The sequence below is a fragment of the Dicentrarchus labrax genome, unplaced genomic scaffold (genome assembly GCF_905237075.1).
Source record: "Dicentrarchus labrax unplaced genomic scaffold, dlabrax2021, whole genome shotgun sequence".
Taxonomy (NCBI): domain Eukaryota; kingdom Metazoa; phylum Chordata; class Actinopteri; family Moronidae; genus Dicentrarchus; species Dicentrarchus labrax.
The window spans coordinates 13,471,293-13,497,792 of record NW_026136708.1 but is presented as its reverse complement, the minus strand read 5'-3'; the positions used below and the strand labels follow the sequence as shown (position 1 = coordinate 13,497,792).

General features: G+C 37.6%; 1 protein-coding gene across 2 annotated transcripts; it reads left to right on the top strand.

Moving 5' to 3' along the window:
* The first annotated feature begins 75 nt into the window (after nucleotides 1-75).
* Nucleotides 76-13,801, top strand: knl1 (kinetochore scaffold 1). 2 transcript variants are annotated; one of them, XM_051408851.1, is made up of 31 exons: nucleotides 76-334; nucleotides 975-1,010; nucleotides 1,192-1,228; nucleotides 1,346-1,405; nucleotides 1,625-1,707; nucleotides 1,791-1,843; nucleotides 1,933-1,954; nucleotides 2,116-2,159; nucleotides 2,271-2,323; nucleotides 2,501-3,185; nucleotides 3,551-3,603; nucleotides 3,892-4,495; nucleotides 4,698-4,750; nucleotides 5,116-5,663; nucleotides 5,916-7,578; nucleotides 8,438-8,567; nucleotides 8,663-8,721; nucleotides 8,807-8,905; nucleotides 8,993-9,108; nucleotides 9,410-9,500; nucleotides 10,085-10,201; nucleotides 10,290-10,377; nucleotides 10,507-10,569; nucleotides 10,663-10,702; nucleotides 10,972-11,076; nucleotides 11,308-11,405; nucleotides 11,688-11,753; nucleotides 12,054-12,163; nucleotides 12,292-12,413; nucleotides 12,621-12,746; nucleotides 12,868-13,801. In XM_051408851.1, exons 2-31 carry the CDS (start codon nucleotides 982-984, stop codon nucleotides 12,962-12,964), a joined length of 5,514 nt encoding a protein of 1,837 aa, XP_051264811.1. In that variant the 5' UTR covers nucleotides 76-334; nucleotides 975-981; the 3' UTR covers nucleotides 12,965-13,801. The 2 variants fall into 2 exon arrangements, with proteins under 2 accessions (XP_051264811.1, XP_051264809.1); XM_051408849.1 differs by having other exon boundaries at nucleotides 5,116-7,578.
* The last annotated feature ends 12,699 nt before the right edge of the window (nucleotides 13,802-26,500 follow it).

Below are 26,500 nucleotides of genomic sequence, written 5' to 3'. Positions count from 1 at the left end.
CGTCAGGAGGTTTATTTTTCTTAATTAATTAAGGATATGTGTTTTTTGTTTTGTTTTTTTTACGAACACTCTTTAACTTTACTGCTTTGACCGAAATAACCGAAAGAAAGGGAGAAAGTAGAAACTAGAGTGCTCTGCGCATGCGTGTAGGCGGCTAAATTCAAACCTCAAGACGTTAGCGTCGAGGCTCGTTGACGTTGGGTTCCCACATCGATCTAAGCAAAAAAAAAAATAAATAAAAAAAGGCGACATGAAAACAATTTTAAATTAGTTTACCAGTAATAACACAAACCGTGGCCGTTGTAAAACCAGAGGAACTCATAGCAACTACAAGGTATGCGCTGTAATATCTTCTTTTCTTGTACATAGTTGTGAATGGTCCGCCAGCACGAACGTTAACAGTTGACTGAATAAGTGCTCTTGAATACAATGTTTGTATCCTTGCCAGCGAGGTCAGTAATCATCCGTTTGTTTCATGCAATGCAATCATTTTGGAAGAGTGTGTTTTGCGAATGAATATGTATTAGTGTTTGTTGACAAAAGGGGAAAATCCATGTCAAGCTAAAGTCGCCCTTTATAGCTAACTTTACCGTATTACCCCGTATACGCGATCAAGTTAAAAACCTAAAAACCATGTCACTTGTACTCATCCAGTCCCATAATGTCCCCAATGCCCCTGAGGCTCAATAATGGTACCTTCTTAACATAGAGATTGAATGACGGACACTCTGTAGTTTACTTCCATGCCATGGAGAGGTCATTTCATTTTTCACATTTGTCATTTCACAAGCTTATCATGGCTACTGAAGAGCAGTCTTTGTCAACCTGCTTTACTGTCCTGTAATATCTTTGGTCATTAATGTATTGATCTAGCTAAAGATGGCCATTCGTGTTGTATGCCAATGAAAAGTCATGAAATATCAACTTAAATGTAATTGATTTAATGTATAAAGCACTTTTTTATTTGTTCACAGGTTGAAAATGGAGCCTCTGGATCCTTTTAAGAATGAGTGAGTGAAAATTATGTTATTGAGAGAAAGCAGCCAACAGTGTATACATTACATTACCTTAAGGCCATGTGGCATTAACATGAACTTGTGATATGACTGCATTTACATTGTTTATAATAATGAACACCCCACATGCACATAAGCCAGAGCTGAATACAGTGTTTCATGTTTTGTGTTACAGTGAAGGCAGTGGATTCTCCAAGCGCCGCATTTCTTCGGTCAGTCCTACAAATACTTTTATGGACAAAGTGTATATACTTTTTTACTTTGTTTTAAACACTTAATTTGCCTGAACTATATTGTCTGCAATTTATTATGTTATTGCTTTTTATCAGATTTTAAAAGCACCGCGGAAATCAATCAGAATCCCTGACCCTGAGCAACAGGAACATACGGTAAATTGATTGCTTAGGTTTAAGATTAAGACTGTAATTATATGTAAAATTGGAGATTTAAATTGTAATTAAAGTGGTACTACAACCAATATATATATTGGTATATAAAATATATATTTGTAACTATCAATATTACTCCGAACAAGGACAAAATTGAGTGGTAATAACTTTGTTTATGATTTATATGTTACCTTATAAATTGTTCTTATTGTCACTAAGGTGGAGTGTGCCAAACCAGTGGAAAAGAGGAATTCAAGAAGAGTCAGTTTTGCCCCTGCAAATGATGTTCTCCTGTTCTCAAAGTGAGATACTAGAAGAAAAATTCAGGCTTAATTTCCCACAAGAACACTGACATTTCAATCTAATCAGTACTTTATCTTTACAGGGATGTAAAAAATGCCTCTCCTGCCCGAAGTCCTTTGCAAGACTTATTGACAAGTAAGTATGTAATGCAGTATGTGATGTTTTTATTCTTATTTTTTTTATTTAAAGCAGCCTAATAACATCTGTCCTCTGTTATTCCGCAGCCGCAGCAGCCACACAAAATAGGTACGGTGACTTGATCCTTTCTAGTTCTACACATTCAGCTGTATTTCAGATGATAATATTGTTAATAATAGTCTCACAAAACCAGGTACATTTCTCTGTCTTAACAACAGTAAAGTATTGTGTAGTACAAAGTATTGTTTTTTTTTTTTTTTTTTCATAAGGGTCCAAGTGGCGGTCACTGAAGATGGAATTCAACAAATTGCAGGTAGGGATATTAGGTTTTCACCTTCAAACAACTATTACCAAGTGCTCACATTATCTGTTACAGTGTAAAATCACTCTCACTAAATTCTTAAAGTCTTCAAATTCAATTTAGGAATGGAAACCCTTCTGAGTGCTCCTCTACACACTTCTCAACAAAGGGATAAGGTCAGCTTGAAGTCACTTTGTTGTTCCATCAATGCTAGTTTTCTTTACCACTGTCACAGTCACAAAATGGTTAAATTTGCTTTGCATAATTATATCCAATATATTATTATAACTCTTCATAAAAATGTTTATCAGACGTTTTCTGTTAATTAACATAAACCTACTTATCTTCACCAGGTCAACCTTGATACTCGGGATGACTTTGGGGAACGAACAGTGATGTTTTCTACGGATGATGCATTCATGGACATGACCCACTGTCACACTATAAACATTGGCAATGATGCAGATTTACTTGCAGATATTTCCCTCCAAAACCATGACATTTTACCCACTAGCAGAGAGAAAACTGTGATGTTCACTGCAGATGATGGATCCATGGATATGACCTTAAGTCACACTGTGAACATGACAAACATGTCAGTGCTACTAACCACTAGCAGAAACATGGATTTAAGTGCAGAGAAGAGAAACACACCCTCCATGAGGCTTCCTGCTGGAGCATCCTCTGAAGAGACAAGTGGCTCTCTGGCCCAGATTAAAACGCACATGGCTGATGTGGATAAAGAAAATCAGGCACCAACCTCTCTTTCAGCTGTGATGGCGAAGTCACTAAATACATCCAGGATGATTGGTGAATCATCTTATCGAAGTGCGCTCTATCCAAAGGATGATGTAAGCATGGATATGACTGAAGCTCTGACAGGCCGCATTCAGGGTTTTACTGACGATGACGATCCCTTTCAGTGTCTTTTTCCCACACAAGAAATGTACTCCCACCTTGACAACAGAGTGTCACAGACAGCAGAGAAGACCAAACCACAACAGAGCAGTAAAATGCTGGCATCATTCAACCCTAAAGGTAGTCTTTTTTAGTTTTTATTAATTAATAGAACACTAATGTATTTCTTGCTTTGGCTTATTGTGGTATCTTGTAGGGCTGCACAATATGGTATTGACATTGATAATTTTTACATAAAAATGATCAAGATGTGATATTTATTTGGTTGTGTACCAAACAAACATGTTTACATCTGGAGAACAAGATTTGTAGGCAAGGACATCTTTGGATATTGCACTAGGCCATGTTGCAGTTTGGATAATATTTTGATTAATTGTGCAGCCCTAGCATCTTGTGTGTTTTGGGGATGCTGAGATTATTCCAAAACCTATGCTTAAATTAAAGTTGAAATAGAATTGTTATTACATTTCAATTTCCAAATATAGATATGACCTCCTTGAAGAACACGTCTCTTCATGATTCTCATCAAAGACAAAACGTGAGTACTTTTACTTTGCTTTTAGAATGAATTTGTGAAATTATCTTTCATAATGTACTGCTGTAATGTAATGTACTCACATTAACTGAAACTAAAAGCTACATGGAAAATTTACAGGCAATAGTAGTACACATACGGTACTCACAACTAGTGTTGTACTTGAATTAAAATTGTATTATTGTCTGAGCAAAGTGATGTGATTAGTAGCCGCAAAGTCAGAAAAGTATAGTATACGTAACAGCGATTTGCCAGTGAGTATGGGATAACATGCTGTTTTTTCTTCTTCAGGTCAACCTTCACACAAAAGATGAATGCAGAGAGAAAATTATAATCTTCACTGCTGGTGATGAGTTCATGGATGTGACTCAGAGCCACACTGTAAACATTGCCAGTGGTTCATTAGCTCCACCAAACCAAAATTGCTCTCTTGGAAAAATGGACAATGCTTCATCTCTGGAGGAGAGAAAACAAAAGATTTGTGGTCCACCTGGCTCATCAGCAAATGGTGTGGATCTAGGATTTAAAAACTTCCTTGCAAATCTCTATGAAAAAAGTGCCCCCAGTGGTAGTTCGGTGATTGCCAGAAAGGAACCTCCTACTGCAGCTGCATCCTCTAAGGAAACCGTCACAAACAGCTCCCTGTCCCAGCTTAAAACCGATGGTACTAAAGAAAATCGGCCACTAAATACAACCAGGAGCTTTGGAGAATCATTTAATGGAGGTGCAATCAGTACTGAAAATGACGTGAGCATGGATATGACAGAAGCAGTCCAAACTACAGCACTCACTGCCTCAGATGATCCTTTTCAGTTTCTGTTTCCAACACAAGACATGTACCCTCACCGCGAAAGTCTGAAGAAACCAGAGAGGACTTCAGGACGGAAGAGTGCAGGTATGGAAAGCACAAACATTTGTCACTCAAAAGGTTGACCAATGTCCAAATAATAATAAATGCAACATTTGAAAAAATATATATATATTTTTGGTAATGTCAATGATGTATGAATTTAAAAACATTGTATCACATGTTTGGCACTAAAGACAATGTCAGAATTAATTCCACTTCCATTTTTTATTCCCCATCTCCACATTAGGTATGGAAACCTCACTGAAGCCATCTATAAAGACAAAGGTGCAAAGACATCAGGTGAGCTTAAAAATACACTAATTTATACTTGTACAGTTGTTAAGTATTTATTAATTGCAGAATGAATTAAAACACAGCCTTCTAGCACTAAAATGACATTACATTTTTAGAGCTATATTTGGTCAGTGCTGTGTTTTATATATTGATTCACATGAAAGAGCATTTGTCAAGTTGGGCAGAATCATAATGATTTTACACTGTGTATTTCTTTCTTTCTGAGAATGGAAAAATACTTTTTTTATAGTGGCCCTAATATAGTAAAATCAATTAATGAATTAATAAGTAATGCTAATTTAAAATGTCATTGCAAGATTGATGTTTTGTGACTACAATGATGTGATTGTTTTTGTTTTTTTCTTCCACAGGTCAACTTTGATGCTGAAGATGACTGCAGAGAGAAAACAGTGAGGTTCACTGCTGACGATGGCTGTATGGATGTGACAAGAAGTCAGACTGTAAACATTGTCAGTCATTTAGGACTGCAGTCGCACCAAAATGTGGGGTTTTTACCTGCTTGCGGGGAGAAGACCGTGAGGTTCACTGCAAGTGATGCAGCAATGGATGTGACGCAAAGTCACACTGTAAACATTGCCACTGATTTCAACCCACAGTCGCACCAAAATGTGGACTTTTTACCTCCTTGTGGAGAGAAGACCGTGAGGTTCACTGCAAGTGATGCAGCAATGGATGTGACACAAAGTCACACTGTAAACATTGCCACTAATTTTGACCCACAGTCGCATCAAGATGTGGACTTTTTGCCTACATTCGGAGAGAAGACTGTAAGGTTCACTGCAAATGATGCAGCAATGGATGTGACAAGAAGTCAGACTGTAAACATTGTCAGTGATTTAGGACTGCAGTCTAACCCAAATTTGGACTTTGTACCTACATGTGGAGAGAAGACTGTGAGGTTCACTGCAAATGATGCAGCAATGGATGTGACAAGAAGTCAGACTGTAAACATTGCCACTAATTTTGACCCACAGTCGCATCAAGATGTGGACTTTTTGCCTACATTCGGAGAGAAGACTGTAAGGTTCACTGCAAATGATGCAGCAATGGATGTGACAAGAAGTCAGACTGTAAACATTGTCAGTGATTTAGGACTGCAGTCTAACCCAAATTTGGATTTTGTATCTACATGTGGAGAGAAGACTGTGAGGTTCACTGCAAATGATGCAGCAATGGATGTGACAAGAAGTCAGACTGTAAACATTGCCACAAATTTTGACCTACAGTCGCACCAAAATGTGGACTTTTTACCTACATGTGAAGAGAAGACAGAGAAGACGGTGAGATTCACTGCAAAAGATGCAGCCATGGATGTGACAAGAAGTCAGACTGTAAACATTGTCAGTGATTTTGAACTGCCTTCACACCGGAATGTGGACTTCTTACCTTCTTGCAGAGAGAAGACGATGAGGTTCATGGCAAATGATGCAGCCATGAATGTGACACAAAGTAACACTGCAAACGTTGCCAGCAATTCACTTTCATATTCAGGTCAAAATGTGGACTTTCCTTTATCTGCAAAGAAGAGAGAAAGTGAGGCATGTCGTCCACATAAAAATCGACCTTCATCAACACACACTTTGGACCCAGGGTTTAAAAACTCCCTGTCTAGAACGAGTGGCCTATGGGCTAAGCCTGTGATGACTGAAGCTGCTTCATCGTCCCCTCAAGAAACGGTAGATGCAAATGAATTCCTGAACCCACTTAAAACGCAGAAGCCTGAGGTTGATACTGCAAAGCAAGCTCCAGGTTTTGTTTCAGCTCTCATGGAGAATCCAGTAAATCAAACCATGGCAGACTATGCAGAGGACGATGTAAGCATGGATATGACTGAAGCTCAGACAGGCCACATTTTGAGACAAACGTCTATAGATGAGCCACTTCAGTGCCCTGATTCTGACCATTTGAATAAAACAGAGGGGACTTCACAACAGGGCAATGGAGCACTAGGATCGTCCAGCCCTGAGTGTGTGAAAATCACAAACCGTCCTAATCTTCTTGACTCAAATGAAACTGATAACAGGAAGGAACCCAAACCAAGACATCAAGCTTGTTCACCCAGTGCTGTTAACGATGTTGATACAGCACCTTCAAGGAAGTCTAGACGAATGAGTTTAGCTGATCTTCATTCAAAAGTAAGGCGTTTGAGCCACATGATAAATACAGCTCCTGATGCTGATGCCCTGGACAGCTGCACAACACCTTTGCCTCAACTGGAACACGACATGGACAAAAACTCAAAAGACAGAACCAAATCTCTTCCTGTAGTGGAGCCTGAACTTGAAATGGGTTTGGTGAACACTCAAGAAAACACACACGCACAATGTCTTATGGAAGGAGAAGAACCCTCTCCTACTACTACTACTACTACAATTCCTTTCAACTTGAAAACCAAACAACTTATGTCAAGACTCTCAGTGGGAGGCTTTAAGGCCAAACTCCCCCAACGAAGCAAACCCGATGAGCCAAAAAAGGTGAATTCAGTGGGAGAACACACAAGGACACTCACTGTGAATGTTACTAATCAACTGACTAACTTTGACAATGATGTGAGTGACATTTACGATGAAGAGCTTGGTAGCTGTGAAGATATGTCAGAAATGCTGGACACAAGGAGTCCTCAGAAAGCCACTGGAAAAGTGAATCCTTCCCGAGAGTTCAACGTGGATGGGCCTTTAGAGGATGATGTGTTTGAACAGGACTTTATTAGTCCTCTCCATGTAAAGAAGAGACCTTTGCCAGTAGATGAAAATAATATGGAGGATGAGAAGAGAATAAAAGCCTCCACTGAGACAGCTACCAACTTTGAAATGGTAAGTCAAATTAAGAGTACTGTAAATTCTCAAATCATGCCTGGGGTCATTTTTTACCTTAAATTATATAAGAGACGTGCCTTAAATTTGACTTTCCCATTAGTACAAAGACATAGTCATGTCATACTCACCACTCTGCTTCCGAGTTATTCTTCTCTAACTTTCATTTGCTTATTATTCCTGATAGTTTTCATTTTGATTGTGGTTAAGTTTGCTGTTTGCCAAATGCTGTTGTTTCTAGGAATGTAAACATGTATCGTGAGACAGTTAAACCGTACTACAAATATGTGAGAACTCAAATCGATGAGATGAAAAATGAATCGTGATATTAGTTGTGGTATCAAGGCACGAAGACATCAGTTTCACTTAAAGGAAATATGCATTGTTTTGCACAGTTTATACCCTATCTCAGAAATAAAAAAAAGATTCTATATTTGGTGACTTTCAAAGTCTTCCAGTGACCTTCAAGTTTAATTAGTGTTGGGTGGTATGACCAAAACTTTGTATCACAATAACAAAGTGGGCTTTTATATTGGTTTATAGTGGCTTATTCTACTGTCAGGAGTTCATAGAATGTACAAAAACATATTTTAATATCACCATGTACAGGCTTTGATTACTGTAGGGTTGTGTAGTGGCCTGGATGTTGGTATATAAAAACAGCAAATTAAAACCAGTATGAATTAATCTGGTAGAGAGGTAATTAACCTAATAATTGTGATTAATTAACTCCTCTCTTAATATAATATCGGCTTTGATTTGAGAAATTAAGGTAGATCATATTACAGTTTATTGTTGTGATGTTTGTGTTTTCCTTTTTTTAAAGCTACTTTTGTTTTTCTATTTTCCCCATTCACAGGGATTACAGTCTGATCTTGTAGAGTGTGACAGTAACATTACTACAGCTCCATGCATCACTACACAGACGACAGATTACTGCAATAGCAGTCACACAGCCAGCATCAAATGTGAAGCTACATTTGAATCATGTAAGTTGTTATAGCTTCACAGTGTAGTTGAGTATCATTAAGATCCTTATTGTCCTTTCCTAGATTCTGAATACATTTTTATTTAATTTTTTCAGCTTTCAAACACAGCCTGTTTGAATCCCAGCTTGAAGACTACGCCTGTGACATGCAGAGGGTATATTACTGACATTGTTTATAAATGTATATTTTTAATATTATTATTTTCATGTCAGTTATTTATTCAATGTTTTTGATTACAGAAACTCAATGATGGCACCATCACAGTGTTAGAGTTCTTTAAACTCTTCAACATAGACTTTGTCATCCATAATCCTCGGCAAAGTGTCCTTCCTGGCAGAGTAGGTTGATCTTCATTAATATTAAAGAAATAGAGAGAAAGACATCAGCCAGATGTGGTAATGTGACTTTTTGTTTTGTTTTTGCAGCTTTTGTCAGACACAGAACGCACACCGATAGATTTACTGAAAGACAGGCTTATCAACCGTCCTAAACAGACGGTGTATGAGACAGACGTCTTGAACCTTACAGAGAAGGTGGAGGGGTATGTATGCTCAAGATTGTATTACACATTTAGGACTAATATTAAAGTATATATATATATATATATATATATATATATATATATATATAGATATATATATATATATATAGATATGTTTGTCACATTTAACCATATTACTGTAGTTTTTTCCTCCATGAGAGGAGTAAATCAACAATGATTGACAGCTTTGTAATGTGCAGAGCAGTGTAAATTGTGAGAAGAAGTTTAAAATATGTGTTTTCTGAAAATTCCAATATTACAACTGAAGCTCAAAGACAGGCCTATTTTCTTCTCTTCTTAGGCTGAAGGAGCGAATGCGAGATCTAGACAAACCACTGAAGACTGTCAATAGACCTTTGTGGGAAGAAATGAAAGACTCTTCAGAGAAAGAGGTATTAAAGTTCAACTTGGATTACTTTTCAAACTGCATTTCCCTCTTTGTTACCAAGATGACTGTGATTTATGTGACATGTTTGCAGTATGAACTCTTAACAGACCCACAAATAATTTACAGTTAAGTGTAATTTTATGAAAGGACCAGTGTATAGGATTTAGTGGCATCTAGTGTTAAAGTTGCAAATTGCAACCATTTGAATACAGCTCAGCCTTGCAACCATATAGGAGAAACTATAGTGGTACAAAAAACATGAAAGGCCCTATCTAGAGTCAGTGTTTGGTTTTGTCCATTCTGGGCTACTCTATTAACATGGCAGACTGTAGAAGAGGACCCGCTCCCTCTGTAGACAATAACTCAACACAATTGTTCCTATTTTTAGGTGATTATACACTAATGAAAACATACCTATAAATAGTATATTCCATTTCTGCAAATAGATCCTCCTAAATGTTACACACTGGACCTTTTTAAAAGGGTGCATGAATTTTTGGGGGAGGATTTAGCTGATGCAGAAGGAAGAGTATCATTTTGGCATGTGCTCTTATTCTCAGGCCTCACTGTGTTTGTTTGAATCCACAGCTTAAATCTTTTGGTGCAAAACTAAAAGAGAGAAACAACTTGTTCAGAAAGATGAGCAAAGTTCAGTCACATGAAATGAAGGAGGTGTTGTACTCAAACCTTGTGCGGGCTAATCTGGTAAGAGCCTTCACACAGAAATACTCGATTACAACATTTGGGATATTCTGAGAATATTAAAGGTCATTGACATTTTTCATCTCTTCAGGAGGAGCAACAGAGGTTGAGAGGAACGATTGAGGAAGCAGACGTGATGATAAAAAGTTTGGACGACTGTATTGGTGAATTAGAAACAGGTATGGCTCCTGTGGAAAAATCAGTTATGGATGTCCAGTTTACAATGCCACCTTCTCTGTATGAATAAACTAATGAGTCAGATACAAGGAACCCGGCTATAACACAATCTCTGTTTTTTCTTCCTTTAGAACTGGCTGCAGTTGAAGAAAAAGGCTTTGAAAACACACCCAGTCTGAAATCGCGTCAGGAAGGTAACTTATAATACCACTTCATTATTTTAGTTGTTTATTTTGATGTAATTTATTTGAATAAGTTATTGAATATTTTATTCATTTATTCTACAGAAATGCAGAAAGTCACTGAGGCTTTGGCGGATAATGACCGGTGAGTTGAAAATATTATTGGATTGGATTGTCTTTATTTGGTTTGCAGTAGTCAACACAACCAATGTGCAACCAAAAATAACCAATACACAACCAATAAAAAACATATACATATCATAAACATACAGTAGATGTCATAATAAGTTGCAATGAGCTATAAAAGTACTAAGGTCATACATTAATATGTTAGTTCATATGTTTTTCATGTTATGGTTTAAACATAGAATGATTCCTTTTTGTTTCTTATTCTTTTCTTTGTTCCTGCTGCAGACAAATATCCGAACTGGAGATGCAGAAGAAGCAGAATTCAAATAAACTCAACAGACTCAAAGCTGAGACGAGGAACCTTGAGAGCCACATCACCGCACTGCAAATGTCAGTTTCTGGTTTTAATTGGTTTTCAGATCTTTCAAGTCTTGCTTGCCAACATGAAGGACCTCATTTACAAAAAGCTGCTTATGCTGAACTTTGTCCACTTTCATTTTACTATTTTGGAAACTGTTCCTCTCCCCAGCTGTCAGTAAATGAGGGCCATTAGCTTTTATAAAAAAAAATAATTTTTGAAAATAGACAAAGATATTAAGCTTTTTGTATGTCTTTCCGCAGGGTCAATGAATGGAAGTTGGGAGAGAAGAGAGACAACTCCACGGTCTACACTTTTCTCCATGACACCTTGCATCTACAGTTGGTGTTTGAAAAAAATGGTAAGATTGTTATTCTGTATGGTGGACAAGCATTCATATTATTCCGTACTGTTATATTTTTTAATTAAGATGTGTATCCACTTGTACAGGCTGAAAATCTAAACCATGCTCCACTTTTAGCCACAGTAATGTCAGAACCAAAACAGTTGTTTAACAGCCAAACTATGCACATACTTGTTGTCTTTGAACTGGGCAGACATTGGGGGAAAGTGTGTTTGCAGACTTATGCTTCTGAAAACACTGATTTGTGATTCAAGTTCTTTTCTTTTTTTGTTTTTGAAGGAAATGATGCTGGTAATCAGTCGGAGAGGAAAATATCACACATCACATTCAAACAACAATTTGATGGTAAGATAAAAACAAAAAAAATGATGATTGTTAATTTTCTGCAGTAGAGCTGTACAGAATATGTGTTAAGCATAATCTGTGGATTAACGTTGGTTCGAATCTTGACTCATGTCTGTTTTTATCATCTGCTCACCTGTCTAACTAACCTCCATGTAAAATGAATATTACGTCACTATCTGGTAGTTTCTCAGTACCTGTGAATTATTTATATATTTAATATATTTATTATTATTATACATTCTTGTTATTGGTAACTTGTAAAAAAAAAAAGAACTACTTTACATATATTTTTCTAACTAGATGAGAAGTCTCAGGGCCATGCGTGCCTTGTTCACAAACTACTCTCTCAGTACATTGAGGGAGAAGCTGCCTGGGTAGAGAAGTATCCAACCAGCAGACATGTTCCAAAGGTAGGTGTGATTTGTTTTGTTGATCGATGGATTCAGCTGCACGTTGTACTCATCTTGTTTTTGGTCAGACTTGTTAAACTTAATCAGCTACACTGAAGCTTTCAACTGAGGTCTCCTCTTGTATGCAGCTGCTCCATGACGTGGGCCTGGTGGTGAGTCGCTGTCGTCTGCTAGGAGAGGAGCTGCGTCTGCTGAAAATGTGGGGGGGTCTAAGGCTCGACATTCTCAACATCAGCTGTGTGGACACTCAGTAAGAACTCTTCCTAACAAAAGATCTAGTTAAAGATTAGCTAATATATAATAATTAGCACAACAAAATTTTTTTTGTATCATTAATTTTGCTTTTATTAAGGATGAGGATTCAAAAATGCAGGATTGACAGACACATCTTGATTTAAAGCACCAAGACACAGTGTCACTTTTCCCCAAATATCCTTTCTTATCTTTCTTTCTCCAGAGTGCACATTGTTTTCAGCAGTCTTAAAAAAATGTCCAAGTTTGAGGTGATCTTCTCTGTCAGTGTGACCAACCACCTCTGTGTCCTTCAAGTGCAGAGCTTCAGAAACCTGATCGGAACCACAACGTAAGTTTGACTCAAATATAAATGTAGGACTTTTTAAAATAAGTGAGGCAGTGCTTTCTTGGCTTCTGGGTGTATGAAGAAAAACCTTAAAACAGTATTTGACATTTTCATGTATTTGCAGGATCCAACAGATTGAAGATATTGTGGCATCGTTCAGCCCAGCCAAGAACCTCTTGACGAAGATTGTCAGAAAGCTTCATGATAATCTACTCTGTTGAGACCTATAGAGGACTAATGAAACTCTTTTGTACATTATAAATGTTGAAAAATTAAACAATTTAAAATCTATTAGCTTTCAAAAAATGAATATAGTGTACAGGTCCCAGTCTGTTTTCTCTTCCGCAGTGCACATTAAGTGGTGGTTTTTCATTATAGCTTATGTCCTCATAATGCAGCTGCATCTGTTGATATTTTGCATTTTGTTAGAAAAACTTTACAACATAGTACATAGAAAGGGACGATGTAAACGTTCAAATTGCTCAAATACAGGAAATCAGAAAAGTTTCAACTTGCTCTAGTTTGTTCTTGACTAAGGACTAAGAAGTGGAATAGTTATGTCACAGCTACATAGCCAATTTGAGGTTATTCAAGTCATTCTCAGTTGTCTTAGCTATGCCAAAATTTGGTTTAATTTATATTTTGTCATGGATCATGTGAAACATTTAAAATATTAGATCTGGTTGGTGTGGATAGCAGACAGTGCTTCTTCTTGCTTTTTCTGTGCTGTTTTCAGAGTTGCCTCCAGATGGAGGACAAGGACTGACTTTACAGTACTTAAAATGGGCCTTGATATATGTATATTAGATCCTGTGTTTGAGACAAGACTCAACAAAAGGTTGTATATCTGTCTTATTTTGTTGCAGCTTTGTGCAGTACAGAACATATGTAAATATATTTCATTGTGTTTTGTTCATAATGCTATTACCACAGCTCCTCTGATCTTTTTTTAATTTGAAAGCAAGCTTTGTAATATTGTCTTACTTTTTGTAAAATACATGTCCTTGAAAAGATAAATGTACTCAAAGTTTTCCATTAAAAAGATGTTTACAATCCTTTTTTCTGTGTCATTGTTTGCTTAAATGTGCTTACTTTTCCAGGATGCATTGTCTTCTATGATGATGATTAATGCACACATTATATATTATACTTTAAGCTTTAATAATATATAAATAATAACGATCAATTTGCAGAATGTGAAATGAAAATACAGATGTGGTGTCAGTGTTGAGATCAGTTTAAAATAAATAAATCCATCATTAGACTAATGCTAATGACTTTAAGACTGACTCTATGACTCTATAGCCTTTTGCATGTAGATTGAATTTGACCTACTTGAAAGAAGAAAGGACACAATGAAATGTTGTGGTGACACCGCTGAGATGTCAAACATCAACCTTTGTTCTGCTCTTATGACAATAACCAAGTTGACGTTTCAATAGCAGCTGCATTGTATCATTTAGATAGTATCTGTTAATCATCCTAAATCATATTCCCAAAGGTGGGAACAGGAACACTTTATGGCTATTGTTTGGCTCGTGGTACTGTCAAACCTGAAACAAGGGCTTTTGTAATGACAAATTTCCTTTTTCATTTACACATCTATTTAAATCATTACCTGCTAATTTGACATCAAAATGCACTTTCTGTGTCAATTGCTGTTCCTGCTGTACCGTGTATAGACTTTAGAGGGCGCTATAGGACTGTAAAAATATATGCAAATGTTTTGCAAGGGCCATTGAATGTAATATATCTTTGTATTAAGTTCTTATCACAGTGTTTTACTGTAGATCCCGACAAAGTTGTGTTTGGTTTGTGACCTCTTAAAACAAGGCAATGGCTACTTTTTCCCCCTCATCACAGTCTACAGACTCTAGAAACAGAAAATGAGTTGTGTGCAGTTGAACCGGTGTTCGCTGCTCTGATTGTGTCATTTGAACAGTATTTTATTAGAAAAAAACAGACATATATATAGATTTTTTAAATCTAATTTGTTTGATTGTTTTGTGACCCCACTGATTTATCTTGGGATCACTAGATAATTATAGAGCAGGATATAGATTTTGAAGTGTTGGCAGTTCTGAGTAGTAAATAAACAGTGCTGCAACTGACTAATACTTTTGTGCAGTACAACATTTTCTAATAATCAGCCTTTAAAGCCTTCATCCTACGGTCCACTAAAAACACAATTTTCCTCAGCTGCAACTCGGCATCAAACAAAGAAAACTCATCTGCGCAGTTTGTTGAACCAAGATAAACCTCATGTTAGTGTTTAACTGCAAATCTTGCTGCTGTTCAAAGCCAAACAGACAAAACATGACTGACATGGACAGTGTCCAGAGGTCATTTGAAAGGTCAAACAGCCAGAGACAAGGCTCTGAGAGGGTGAGGGGGGCAACGTCTGTCCACTCCTGAAGCCCCGGCGTCAAAGGTCAAAGTGGACTTTCCAAACCGTCACCCTCGAGTGAGCCATCAGGGGACACGAGTTCCTAACTCCCTCCCCCAGAAACAACGGTTGCTGTCAAACCTGATAGAGGACACACAGGGTGTTCAGGCAGGGGTTAAGTTTGACTGAAGCTGCATTTGGGCCTCCTGACCTCAGCCTGGGGGTCAACTCAATTTCATTTCAATCGATCCATTGAAGGATTTTTCATTATTCACACATGTGACACCGAATCGTTCATTAGATCATAATACAACAAATCAAATAGGTATTAGGTTTTTCACTCCAGTTGAGTACATTTAAAATGATTTTCTGTCTAATTTTATGTGTTTAACTTGTTTGCAAACAGCTTGGTAACATGTGGTTGAATCATTGTCTTTCTCATTTTAAAAAACACTTTGTCATTGGTCCAGTAAGAAAAAAGCTCAATCCTAATGCACTTATCAGATTGAAAAATGGATAAACAAACAACATAATTTCATGAGCACTGGTTCTGGACTGTTTAATCTCTTTTGCTAGCTCTCTGGGGTATGCAGACAACAGGATTTCATGTTGAATATACATGAAAAAGCTTATGATGTAGTTATGTAGCCTCGCCCAGGTAAGATTCATATTATTAAGAACACACAGACTCATAAAGTGATCTGTGATGATAATAATGCTAATTATCTCAACCTCCAATCACTGTAATTTCAGTGTTACCTCAATAGAAAATACTGGGTATAAAATTTGAAACTAGCATTTTGCTAAATTGGGTTGGAAAGGGATTGGCAGTTGTTTAAACCACTTGAAACAAAAATTACCCAATTGGTGTGTTTTGCACTCTGAGTAGAAGACTATGGCTACGTTCACATTGGAGGTAAAAGTGGCCCAAATCCTTTTTGCTAATTTAGTCAGAGTGTGTTCAGATCAGATTTTTTTCATGACAGTGTGTACAGCTTGAATCAAATGGAATCTGATCTTTTAAAATCTAATTTGGGCCACTTTGATATGCGGTCCACATCAGATACAGGTCAGATTTTTTGCAGTGTGACCTCAGTGTGAACAGTCATATATCTGAATTGATGTCACTTTTATGTCACTCTAGATCTATGTTGGTCATGTGGGTCACTTCAGGACTGTGACCTGTTCACACTGGAATCAGATATGGGCCGCGTTTAACAAATAATGTGAACAGCCAAACAAAAAAACATCAGATCTGAGCAATAAATCAGAACTAAGTGCCAAGGCATGCAGTGTGAACGTAGCCTTGCCTAGCTCAGCGGTGCTAAATGCCAACATTAGCATGCCAATATGCTCATAATGACATGCTAACATGTTGATTTTTGCCATTAACCATTTTAGTTCAGCACCGTAACATGCAAACATTTGATTATCAGCACTGAACACTGTTCATTGTGTTAGTGTTCATTAAGGCTAATGAGGCTTGCAAGATTTAAAAATAAAAAAGTCATTGGGTGGTGCCGAGATGACTTCTTTTTGTAGGCCGACCCGGAAGCAGCATCACCCCGGTTCTTTCAAAATACATTTTGTTCAGAAAGATAATATTAACAAATGAACACCACTTTTATGATTTTTGAAGCTTAAATGCAATCGGCGGAAATAAATAGCTAACGTTAGACTATAAACGAATTACACCATCGTTGCATGATCTGCATCTCAAGCTCTAAGCTTTACGTGTTCGGCATGATGACATTGAACATCCGCAACAACCTCTATAGTCTCATTTAGCTTGTGTTAACCACAGACCTTATTTCAGGCATCTAACCAAAAACTCCGAAGTTCAAAAATGATTTATGCTACAGTTTTTAGGACTCATTCCTACAGCACTCTACCGTCGGTCATTTCATGTTAAGTTATAATTAGTTAGAAATGATCTTTTGTGATTGGAGGATTGGGTCAATATTTGTCAAAACTGTTGAAATCTCAAACTAAAGCTACCAGAAACCTTTACAACCAAAAAACATGACAAGATAGGCAATAACAAGCATCCAAACTGGTGAGTTTCATATGTAGCTTTGTATTTAATCACGTGTTGCCCAATAACATCATCTCCACTTGACATAAAAGCATCATTGCATGTGAGAGCTGCAATGAAACACCTGTCTGAAGGACACATCTAACATTTTATTGGGATTTAGATGAAGTTAGGTGACAACATATTGTCAACACTCCAAATGTCTAATTCTGTAAAGAGGAACATTTGGCCTCGAGCAACCTGGTTTAAATCTGTTTATCCACGGATTCAGAAGCAGTATTTCACCTTAACAACCTCATCAGTGTCCTCCACTGACATCAGCAGGGAGGGAGGTTTAAGGTGGTAGAATTGGTTTTGGAAGATGGAAAACGGCTTTAAGGTTTCCTATGTATTAAAATCAAAACATGACCGTCTGCAAGACCCACTGGTGCTTCATCCAAGAGAGCAGAGAAAGGGAAGTGAAGAGCGTATGCACATTCTTCTAGCAGGACTATTTTTTAAATTTATGATTCTAGAAATAAAATTAGAAACCTATGATAAAGAGTACAGAATGTCTGTATGTCTTATGTTTGTTATGATGTTGTGATTATATTTATTTGTAGAAACACAAACACAACTAAACCCAAAGGATAACTAAAATACTTATATGCTCCCAAGATGTTAAATGTCCATTACAGGACCAACATTCAGCTGCTACTCGGATAAACTAAATGTTATTATACAATAGAGAGCTAAATCATGTTTTTTATACAGTTGCCACAATTTATTTCCATTTAAATATAATATGGGATCTCCCAAGGCTCCATTCTGGGATCATTGTTGTTTGGCCTTACTAGATCTGCATTGCTTGGCCAAACCTCTATCTATATACATATATAAAGAAACAAAAATAGTGAGGTAGAAATACTCCATAATCCAGTTAGTCAAGACTAAAATTTTTGTTTATTGTACCACAGATTTTTTATAATAATGGTTTTCAGCTGAGTAATGAACAAATATTTGGACAGGATATCAGCACATAAGCAGTTTGATTCACAGCCATTATTTAAAAAAGCTCAAAGTTCAATAAAGAGCTCATTTTCACTAAACCAACAACCACTGCTGTAACTGTAATGACAGACTGCTAACACCTCCAGTCTTCAGTAATTCGCCTCCATTGTTCTTCCCTTCCTCTGGCCTTGGTAGCCATGTTTGTTCATAGAACAACTCAGCCATGTTGTTATCGTAATTATCTCACAGTGCTGCTGGAGTCCAGCTGCGACAGCTTCACTCATACAGTTAGGAAATGATAAAGGCAGCGCAGTTTAAACAAAGTGTTGGGTTTTACAGAAGGTCCAGAGGAAAGGTCTATATTGAATCCTAAACACAATGGATTTATTCTTAAGGCATTACTGTACATTCCTGAGAATGAGAACGAAACTGTGTAGTCCCATGGTACACTGGAGTTACTGTTTATTAAAGTCAGCCACTGGATAACATAGAAAATATGTCAGTTCGCAGTGAGACCCTACTAGATTGTTGTTGCTGTTGATTTTGATTAAAGGAAAGACATGATTAAAAAAGTAGTGCTGTTGACTTTGCTGTCATCTTTGAACAGATTTATTGACATTATCAGATAATGTTACAATCCAACAGGCCTATCGATACTGTGTAATGGTAGAAAATGGTGGTATCCAATTAAGCCTCAATGTCACAGGTTGATATATTGATTGATGAATGAAAATCATTGAGGATACCAACTTTAAGTAAATGTATAGAATAATCAGTCCCTCCAGGATTTTACACACTGGACCTTTCATGACCTCTATGAGGTCTATGAGATGGATATGAGATGGATCAACACACACAATTATTTCAAGAGAAAGGCAGCGACTAAGTAATGAACCAAAACCAAGTGACCAACTAAATAAAACTAGAATTAAAAGTAGATCTAATGAGGGGGAAAAAATGTAACACATTTAAAAGATTTAAGAAATCAGGGCACAGTTAATAATTCAGTCCAATTTAACAATTCTCATGGTTCAATTAAATGTTTAAAACTAAAAGGTATTATTTCACTCACTTTTTTAGCTGAAAAAAGGATGACACCAACCCAAACAATGTGGGTAAACACACATATTTAGTGTGGTTTATATTCTTGTATGTCACTGTATGTTTAACATTTTACTCCTCGGATAAAAAAAAGCCTTTGAAATACAGGTAGTATATAGACTTTCTGCTGTGATGACAACTCTCAAACTGATTAAATGTTGTTAATGAGAAACAGTTGACTTCAAATGTTCATGCCACCGTCCTGCACCTATGTTCATCAGTCCCTCCCCACTTCACACTCACAGCCATCCTGCACTACTGTAAGCCCTCTGTAGATTATCTTGTTAGGGGGCATTAGAGGGTGTCTTAATTGGTCCTTCCAGGCAGGTAATTAGCTCTGATGGCATGTGCTCCCATAGAGATGCGAATGACAGGGCCACAGCTACAGACCACATCCCACCCCAATCACCAACACACACTAGGAAAGACTATGTGACCCGAGGAGTTGCCACATTCTCTGGTCATTCTTGGTAGAAGACAATAGGTCTGGCTTGTTAAAATAGGCTCCCTCTCAGCAGGGGGACAGAGGAGTTGCAGCAGCTGTCCCATAGTATCAAGATTTAATGGTCCCAGTAGCCCTCAGAAAACATCCAGTCAAGGGGTTGTTTTAAACTTTTGTGGGGACACTTTACATCTCATAACAGGGAAATACAAAGGAAGTATTACACTGAATTGTCCACTTCTATCTCTGTGTTGTTATATTAAGAGTGAATGTTACACAGTATTATCTCTCAATGTAACATTTGACATATCTAATAGTCATCTGAAATATCTTTTATTAATTATAATTGCATAATTTGGCCTTGAGAGACTTCAAGACTAAATTCATTTAAAGTAACTTTCTTTTTGTCTCCTGGAAGCCTGATCCATCTAAAACAAATGACTTCAGTGTAACTTCCAGCTGAGTTGGATTGAATTCAAACTATTCTCTGCCACTTAGCTTCGGTCGAATGCCATTTCAGGTCTATTTGTATCCATGGAAGACAAACAAGTACCAGGAACCCCAGCTAACAGAAAGCATTGTGGGTGAGTTGCCTATTCTCTGGTAGAATAATGATGACAAAACAGGAATTCTGACCTTGTTCGGGGGAACACATCCTGGGGCACGCAAGCAGAAAGGGAACAGAACAATAATAGCTTTTCCTAAAAATATAAGGGCCTGACAGGGGAGGGTTCCCATTACAATGGCATTGAGAGGATCTTGCAGAGAAGGTGGTGGAGGGGTTTTCTCCTCACAAGACAGACGTTGAACATAAATCAGATTCATTTATTTAAGGCCCCGCCAGGAAGAGAAGTACTGATGGAGCCAACTCATCCAGCAATGTGTCACACACCTGAATGTATATATTGCATTTCATTGGCTCCGTTTTTTGTATCTGTTACTTTGCTGATTCTAGATCATTTCAATGCATATGCTAATGTTATGTGGACATTCCAGGTCTACCCTTTACTGTTTGTTCAATGTATTTTTATTGTTTTGCCAGAGTTAGTAAAATCAAAACCAAGTCAAATCTTTTAGGAGTCTAGTCTCATTTTAGTCAATCCAAAAGGCTCATTGTAAGGTAACAAAGACGCAACAATTATGAAAACATAGTTGTGAATGTTATATTCAATTTCTGTCAACAAATCCTCCTGAATGTCACACACTGGACCTTTCAACACCACTGTATATAATGTAAAAATATGACTTAGGAAAGCTTTAAGTCTGACTTGAATCTCAAATCCAAAACTTTGAATGTCTGTAATGAAAACATTTACTGAAACCTGAATATATATTTTTTAATGTGCTACAATGTGAAAACCTACCCGATCATTTTATGTGGAACTTACTGCAGTCCTGTCACCGTCATGTCTTACTGCCTTCACCATGGATCCTCCATCAACGCCTCACACACCTCAACCCCACGCAGATGTCTGTGCTGCGTTATCGAATGCCCTTTTGACACATGGCGCTATTTTGAAATCCAAGCTCACATGGGAGGATATAGGAGCATCTCCTGGACAAGGCCAGTGGCGGCTGAACGTCCAGACTCTCGGACGGGTGGATACCGGCCATCTTGACCCACACCCTGAGCCCGCTAACAGAGGTACAGCAGCCACCTTGGCTAAGTGCATTCCCTGATCTGCTGGCCCAAATCCCTGCTTGACCCTGGCTGATAAACTATGCTATGGATAGACCACTGGAGAGTTTTTCCCTTTAAAATAAGGGTTAGTCCAAAGTTTCCACAACAACAAATGGTTCTTTGGGCTACTATGGTCCATGTCATGAGTCATAAAGGTATTTGGATAAACATACACGTATGTTCTTTCCAATCAGCCTAGCTCAAGGTATTATGAAAACGGACTAATATTAGTGTTGTAGATATGATGTGGTGAGATATCACATGTAATAACTAAAACAAAATAAGTTGCCATTATTAAAGGGGGTACAAAGTATGAAATTGATTGTGTACCAACAAGTTGAAAAGTATTGGACTTTGGCAAAATGACTGTAAAGGTTATGATTTAATGGAACAAAAGCAGGAAAAAAGTGAGATGGACATAAAAGGTGTCAGAGTCAGAGAAGGATGGACTACGCAGACAGACAGGAAGAGAAGGTATGGTGGCTTCAGGAGGCTCCAGGTTTGGCAATGAGCTAAGCCCAGTGAAGTCTGGCCTGCATCAGCTGCCTGCAGACAGTAATTGGTCATGACTGCGAGGACCCAGCACCCGCATGTTTTGTGGAAGGATGGGATTAACACGTTATGGGTGCCTCAGGACCCGGCTGAGGAGCTGATAAGCTTTTTTGGAGGCCTTTTTGTGGGTGATGCTCAAATGAGGCCCAAGAGAGGATACAGTGTAAGGAAAGTACGTCAAAATAAAATACAGTAAGTTTTAGATTTCTTGTGTTCTGCTTAAAGAAGTTCAGTTCACAAAGAAGTAGAAGTAGTAGAAGATCTTGCAAGCAGTGAGTAAAATACTGTAAATGTTGCTTTATTTTGACCTGTAATTTCTGTGTCCAATCAGTCCCATAAAGTATGACACTATTTGCATGATGTGAGGGTGTCAGTGTAGGCATGTCAAGTTTGACATCATGATGTTCATTGCAGTTTGATGAGTGATTAGTCAAGTTGTTTTTCACTTTCTTTTCTTTCCTGTATTTCTTGTGTTTCCATTTTCGACAAGGAAGTGTCTCTAGGAATTAATCATTCCTTTCTTCTACTTATATCCTCCAATATATATGTATATAAGCACAGTATATTCAAGAATTTTCTGCAGACAGCAGTGGACAGTATAATGTAGATATCAACAGATATTTATATTTAGAGTTTACTTTAATTTGTCCTTTTTAAAGGGGAGGTTCTAGAGACATATTCATGGAGTGGCAAGAGGTGAAGACTTTAAGGAGTAGCAGAAATATATGCTGATATAATCACAAACAATCACATATATCAATATTTGCTTTGAAAAGCCCCCAAATGACTACAAAAGCACCCACCTGTCAGTCAAAGCGGCCATATGCTCATTTATGCCTAACTTTAAGCCTTAACATAATACAGGTGAGTTATGTAAACCCCATACAGTTGTCATGAACGGAGACCTAAAAGTTGTTTGTACCAGGCTGTAAACATGTTTATATCTGCCCTAAAGTTAGGTGTTTTAATATGGGGCCTTATGGAGATTGATCACTTCTGTAGCCAGCCTCAAGTGGCCATTTGAGGAACTACAGTCATTGTTACTTCAGTGTTGACTTCAATTACCAGCCACAGAAATTGCCACTTGGTTGGCACCTACAAGTGATATCAGAACAGTTGGCTGCGAAGAGTAAAACTTGCTACAATGGGGAATATTCACGTATACTTATTTGTTTTCACTTTTTTATGCATTGGTCTTATTTCATCCCCTCATTCATTCGTGTGGCAGCAAACCAGAGCGGGGTGACTCCTGTACAATGCTTCAACTCAACAGTCCCCCCTCCGTCTTATCGTGCCCTGCAGCTTGACTTGATCGGGCAATATAAATTGGACTTGCCCAGAGGAGAGACGCCGGTTCCTCTTTTGGGTCTGCACATTGTTTCGTCTAGGCCTGTATTTATTTAGATGTAAATCAGCTTGCAAAGAGTGTTACGTCCTGTCCTTGTGTAGTGGGCGGTGGACTGGGACTCATTTGTTGGAGGAAGTCAGCCCCATCGAGATTGGAGCTCTGCAGATTGTTTTCCATTATAAGGCTGTTATTGATGTGAGGGGGTGACATCATGTAGCCTCACCCCTCAAGGCAGGGTTGGTGAGAAAGAGCTCCCACACCCATTTCTTATTCATTACTCAGCACAGTGAGGATGCTGGACTTTTCTGTACTCTGTACTTCTGTGCATTTTAAGCTGCACTGCGAAAGGGCTCCTCGCCACCTGAAATCATCACACAGGATCAGAACATGCTGCAAATCAATGAGTTTTTAAAACACAATGAAGCACAAGAAAAGCATTAAATGATTACATCTGAGTTGTTAAAGGAATAAAACTACATTTTGAGAAGCAAGCTTATTTAAGCTACAGCTGGTTAGCTTAGCTTAGCATAAAGACCGGAAGTAGGGACAAACAGGTAGCCTGTCCAAAAGTAATAAAATCCACCCTACCAGCATTTCTAAAGTTAAAGTACCACTCAGAAATAGGTTTTTCATCTTGTTCCTACACTTGGATGTTTGAGCTGTACAAAGTTTGACACTAAAAGGATGTTTCCACCTTCATCTGCTGAAAGTGGAAAGTTTTTCTGTGCTAATTGAAAATCTGATTTTTAAGGGGTGGGGTCTACAATACTGGAATTTAGAAGAAGGTAGGTAGAAGAAGTAGATGCATTTTTTAGGATTTGAATTACTTTTTTAAATTTTATTTTAAATACGTTATTGTCCCAAGCAGACTATTTGTTTATGTCGTAATACATCGTCTGGAGGGGATATTTAATTAAAGGTGGTGGATCTGTAGTCTAAATGGAATATAATATTTATAGGTATTTCATTCATGTATAATAAAAATAAGAATTGGTGTGTTTTTGTTACTGTAGAGGGTCCTCCACAGAGTCCGCCATGCTGAATCACCATGTTTCTACAGTAGCCCAGAAGGGACCTTTTGCATTTTTCATGAGGTTCCCATAGTCCTTTCTCCTACAGGCTTGGAAGGAAGAGTGGTATTCAGTTGGCTGTAATCTGCAACATCACTGCTAGTTGCCACTAAATCCACACAGGTCCTTTAATTCACACTTAATAGCTTGTTTGTCCAATCTTTTAGCAAAAAACAACAACAGGGTTTTATGTGCTGGACTGTTTTTTAGCCAGAACAGTAACTTCCTGGAGTCCCGGCAAGGAAACTCTGGCACACAACCACTTGTAAAACGACAAATCTTCATCTTATTTTCATATTTGCAGTCCAGATAGCAGAGAGCAATATCAATCTCCTCTTATGTAAATCTCAACAAGAAAGTAAGTGGAAAAACTATTCCTTTTTTCTGCACCTCCTGAAGTTTTGAGTGGGAGAGTTAATTCTTAGAGTTTCCAAAGGCATCTCAGTCTGTTGATTGTGTAGTTGAAAGCTCCACACACACTTCAAGTTTTGTTTACATCAGTAATATTTAGTTAGCAGTAAATAGTCATGTTATGTTTTAGCTGAGATCAGTGAAGAAACAGACACAATGCAGATTTTTTTTATCTGTAAAAAGGCTTTCATATAAGGAAATACTTACAGTTTAAATGGTCTTTTCTGATTGTATTGACTTAAAGGGTGCAGAATAAACTAATACAATATTTTCAGCTTGTTCTAACACAGAATAACACACAAAACATGCTGCCCTTGATGAATAATACCCTCCTCCTTGGAGCCAGTTAGTAACAGTTACATCACCTTTATTTGACCTGTGACTGGTGAATCCCCCTGAGCCAAACAGTGTAATGTTAAAAACCCCCAAAACACGGGGGTAGAGCCCCATGCACTAAGGCTGAGTCCTTGCTGCAGCAGGGTTTGAATCCAACCTGCGGCCCTTTCCTGCGTGTCATCCCCTCTCTCTCTCCTCCTTCATGTCACTCTTCAGCTGTCACTATCCATTAAAGGTAATAAACAAGGTTAATAAAACAAAAAAAATGACCAAAAAGATATTGATCAGGGTTATATGATGAGACCAAACTAAATTCTATACACACATAAAACTGTTGCAGTGGTACAGTGGTGCAGCGCTAGCAGCAAGACAGCTCAAGGTGCAAAATCCACCTGCTCTCCTTGATTGTGGCTCTAAATCACCCGTAGGTTTGAATGGTTGTCAGTCAATATATACCAGGTCTCTAATAGACTGGAGACATGTCCACAATGTACCCAACATTTCCCCCCAATGTGATTTTGGCTCAGGATAAGCAGGTATAAATAATGGAAGGGTATACATGTATAACATGTATATGATGCTCTAGTGGTTTGTAGACAGATAGGATATTAACGTGTCATTTAACATTTCCAATTTCCTTTAACTCTCAAGATCTCTTTCTTTTAATGTGCTCACAACATTCTCACATGAATAAAAAGGCAATTTGGCTCTTTCTGCACCCCACATACATGTTTGTGCCAATTCACACACTCTGATGATGGATAAACCAAAGAATCCCACACACTGTCCATCACTTGTGCTCAGTTTATTAGCAACGTCCACAAACTCTGAGGACCGAAACATTGTTGATCCCAGAAGCCCTCACCAAAGGTTCCTTTAAGAAACATGTTAAGACTCATCTTTATTATTTTACTTTGAAGTAGTCTTTATCGTGGCTTTTAATGAATCTTACTGCAAGTTTATTTTTATTTAATTCAATGTCATTTTATATTTTAGACCTATTATTTTTCTGTATGTTAATGTTTTGTTTACATACACATATTGATGTAAAGCATTGTATGTATGAACGGTGTTATAAGAATAGTTTATTACTACTGTAAAACTTAAATTAATAGCCCAGGCTTTTATTTGCTTCAATCACTGAACTCAACCTGCCTATATTTGGGACAGACCCTATATGGGACTTTATTTTTGCACAAAACTCCTTCTCAGTAAAGATGAGAAATACTATTACATTTTTATTTAAACCAATTACGAGTAATTCATTTGATACTTTGGTGTTCCTGCTTTCCATAAAATGAACTGAACTGATTGAACTGTGGACAATCTCACTGATCTAAGGATGTGTAGCATATATGTCTATATGTCTACATGTCTATACTGACAAATGTTTAAACATTTATAT

Coding starts and splice junctions, on each gene's coding strand:
- knl1 (XM_051408849.1), top strand. CDS start 982: ATGGAGCCTCTGGATCCTTTTAAGAATGA. Junction 8,568..8,662: donor TGAAGCTACATTTGAATCAT/GTAAGTTGTTAT, acceptor TAATTTTTTCAG/CTTTCAAACACAGCCTGTTT. Junction 10,202..10,289: donor ACCTTGTGCGGGCTAATCTG/GTAAGAGCCTTC, acceptor TCATCTCTTCAG/GAGGAGCAACAGAGGTTGAG.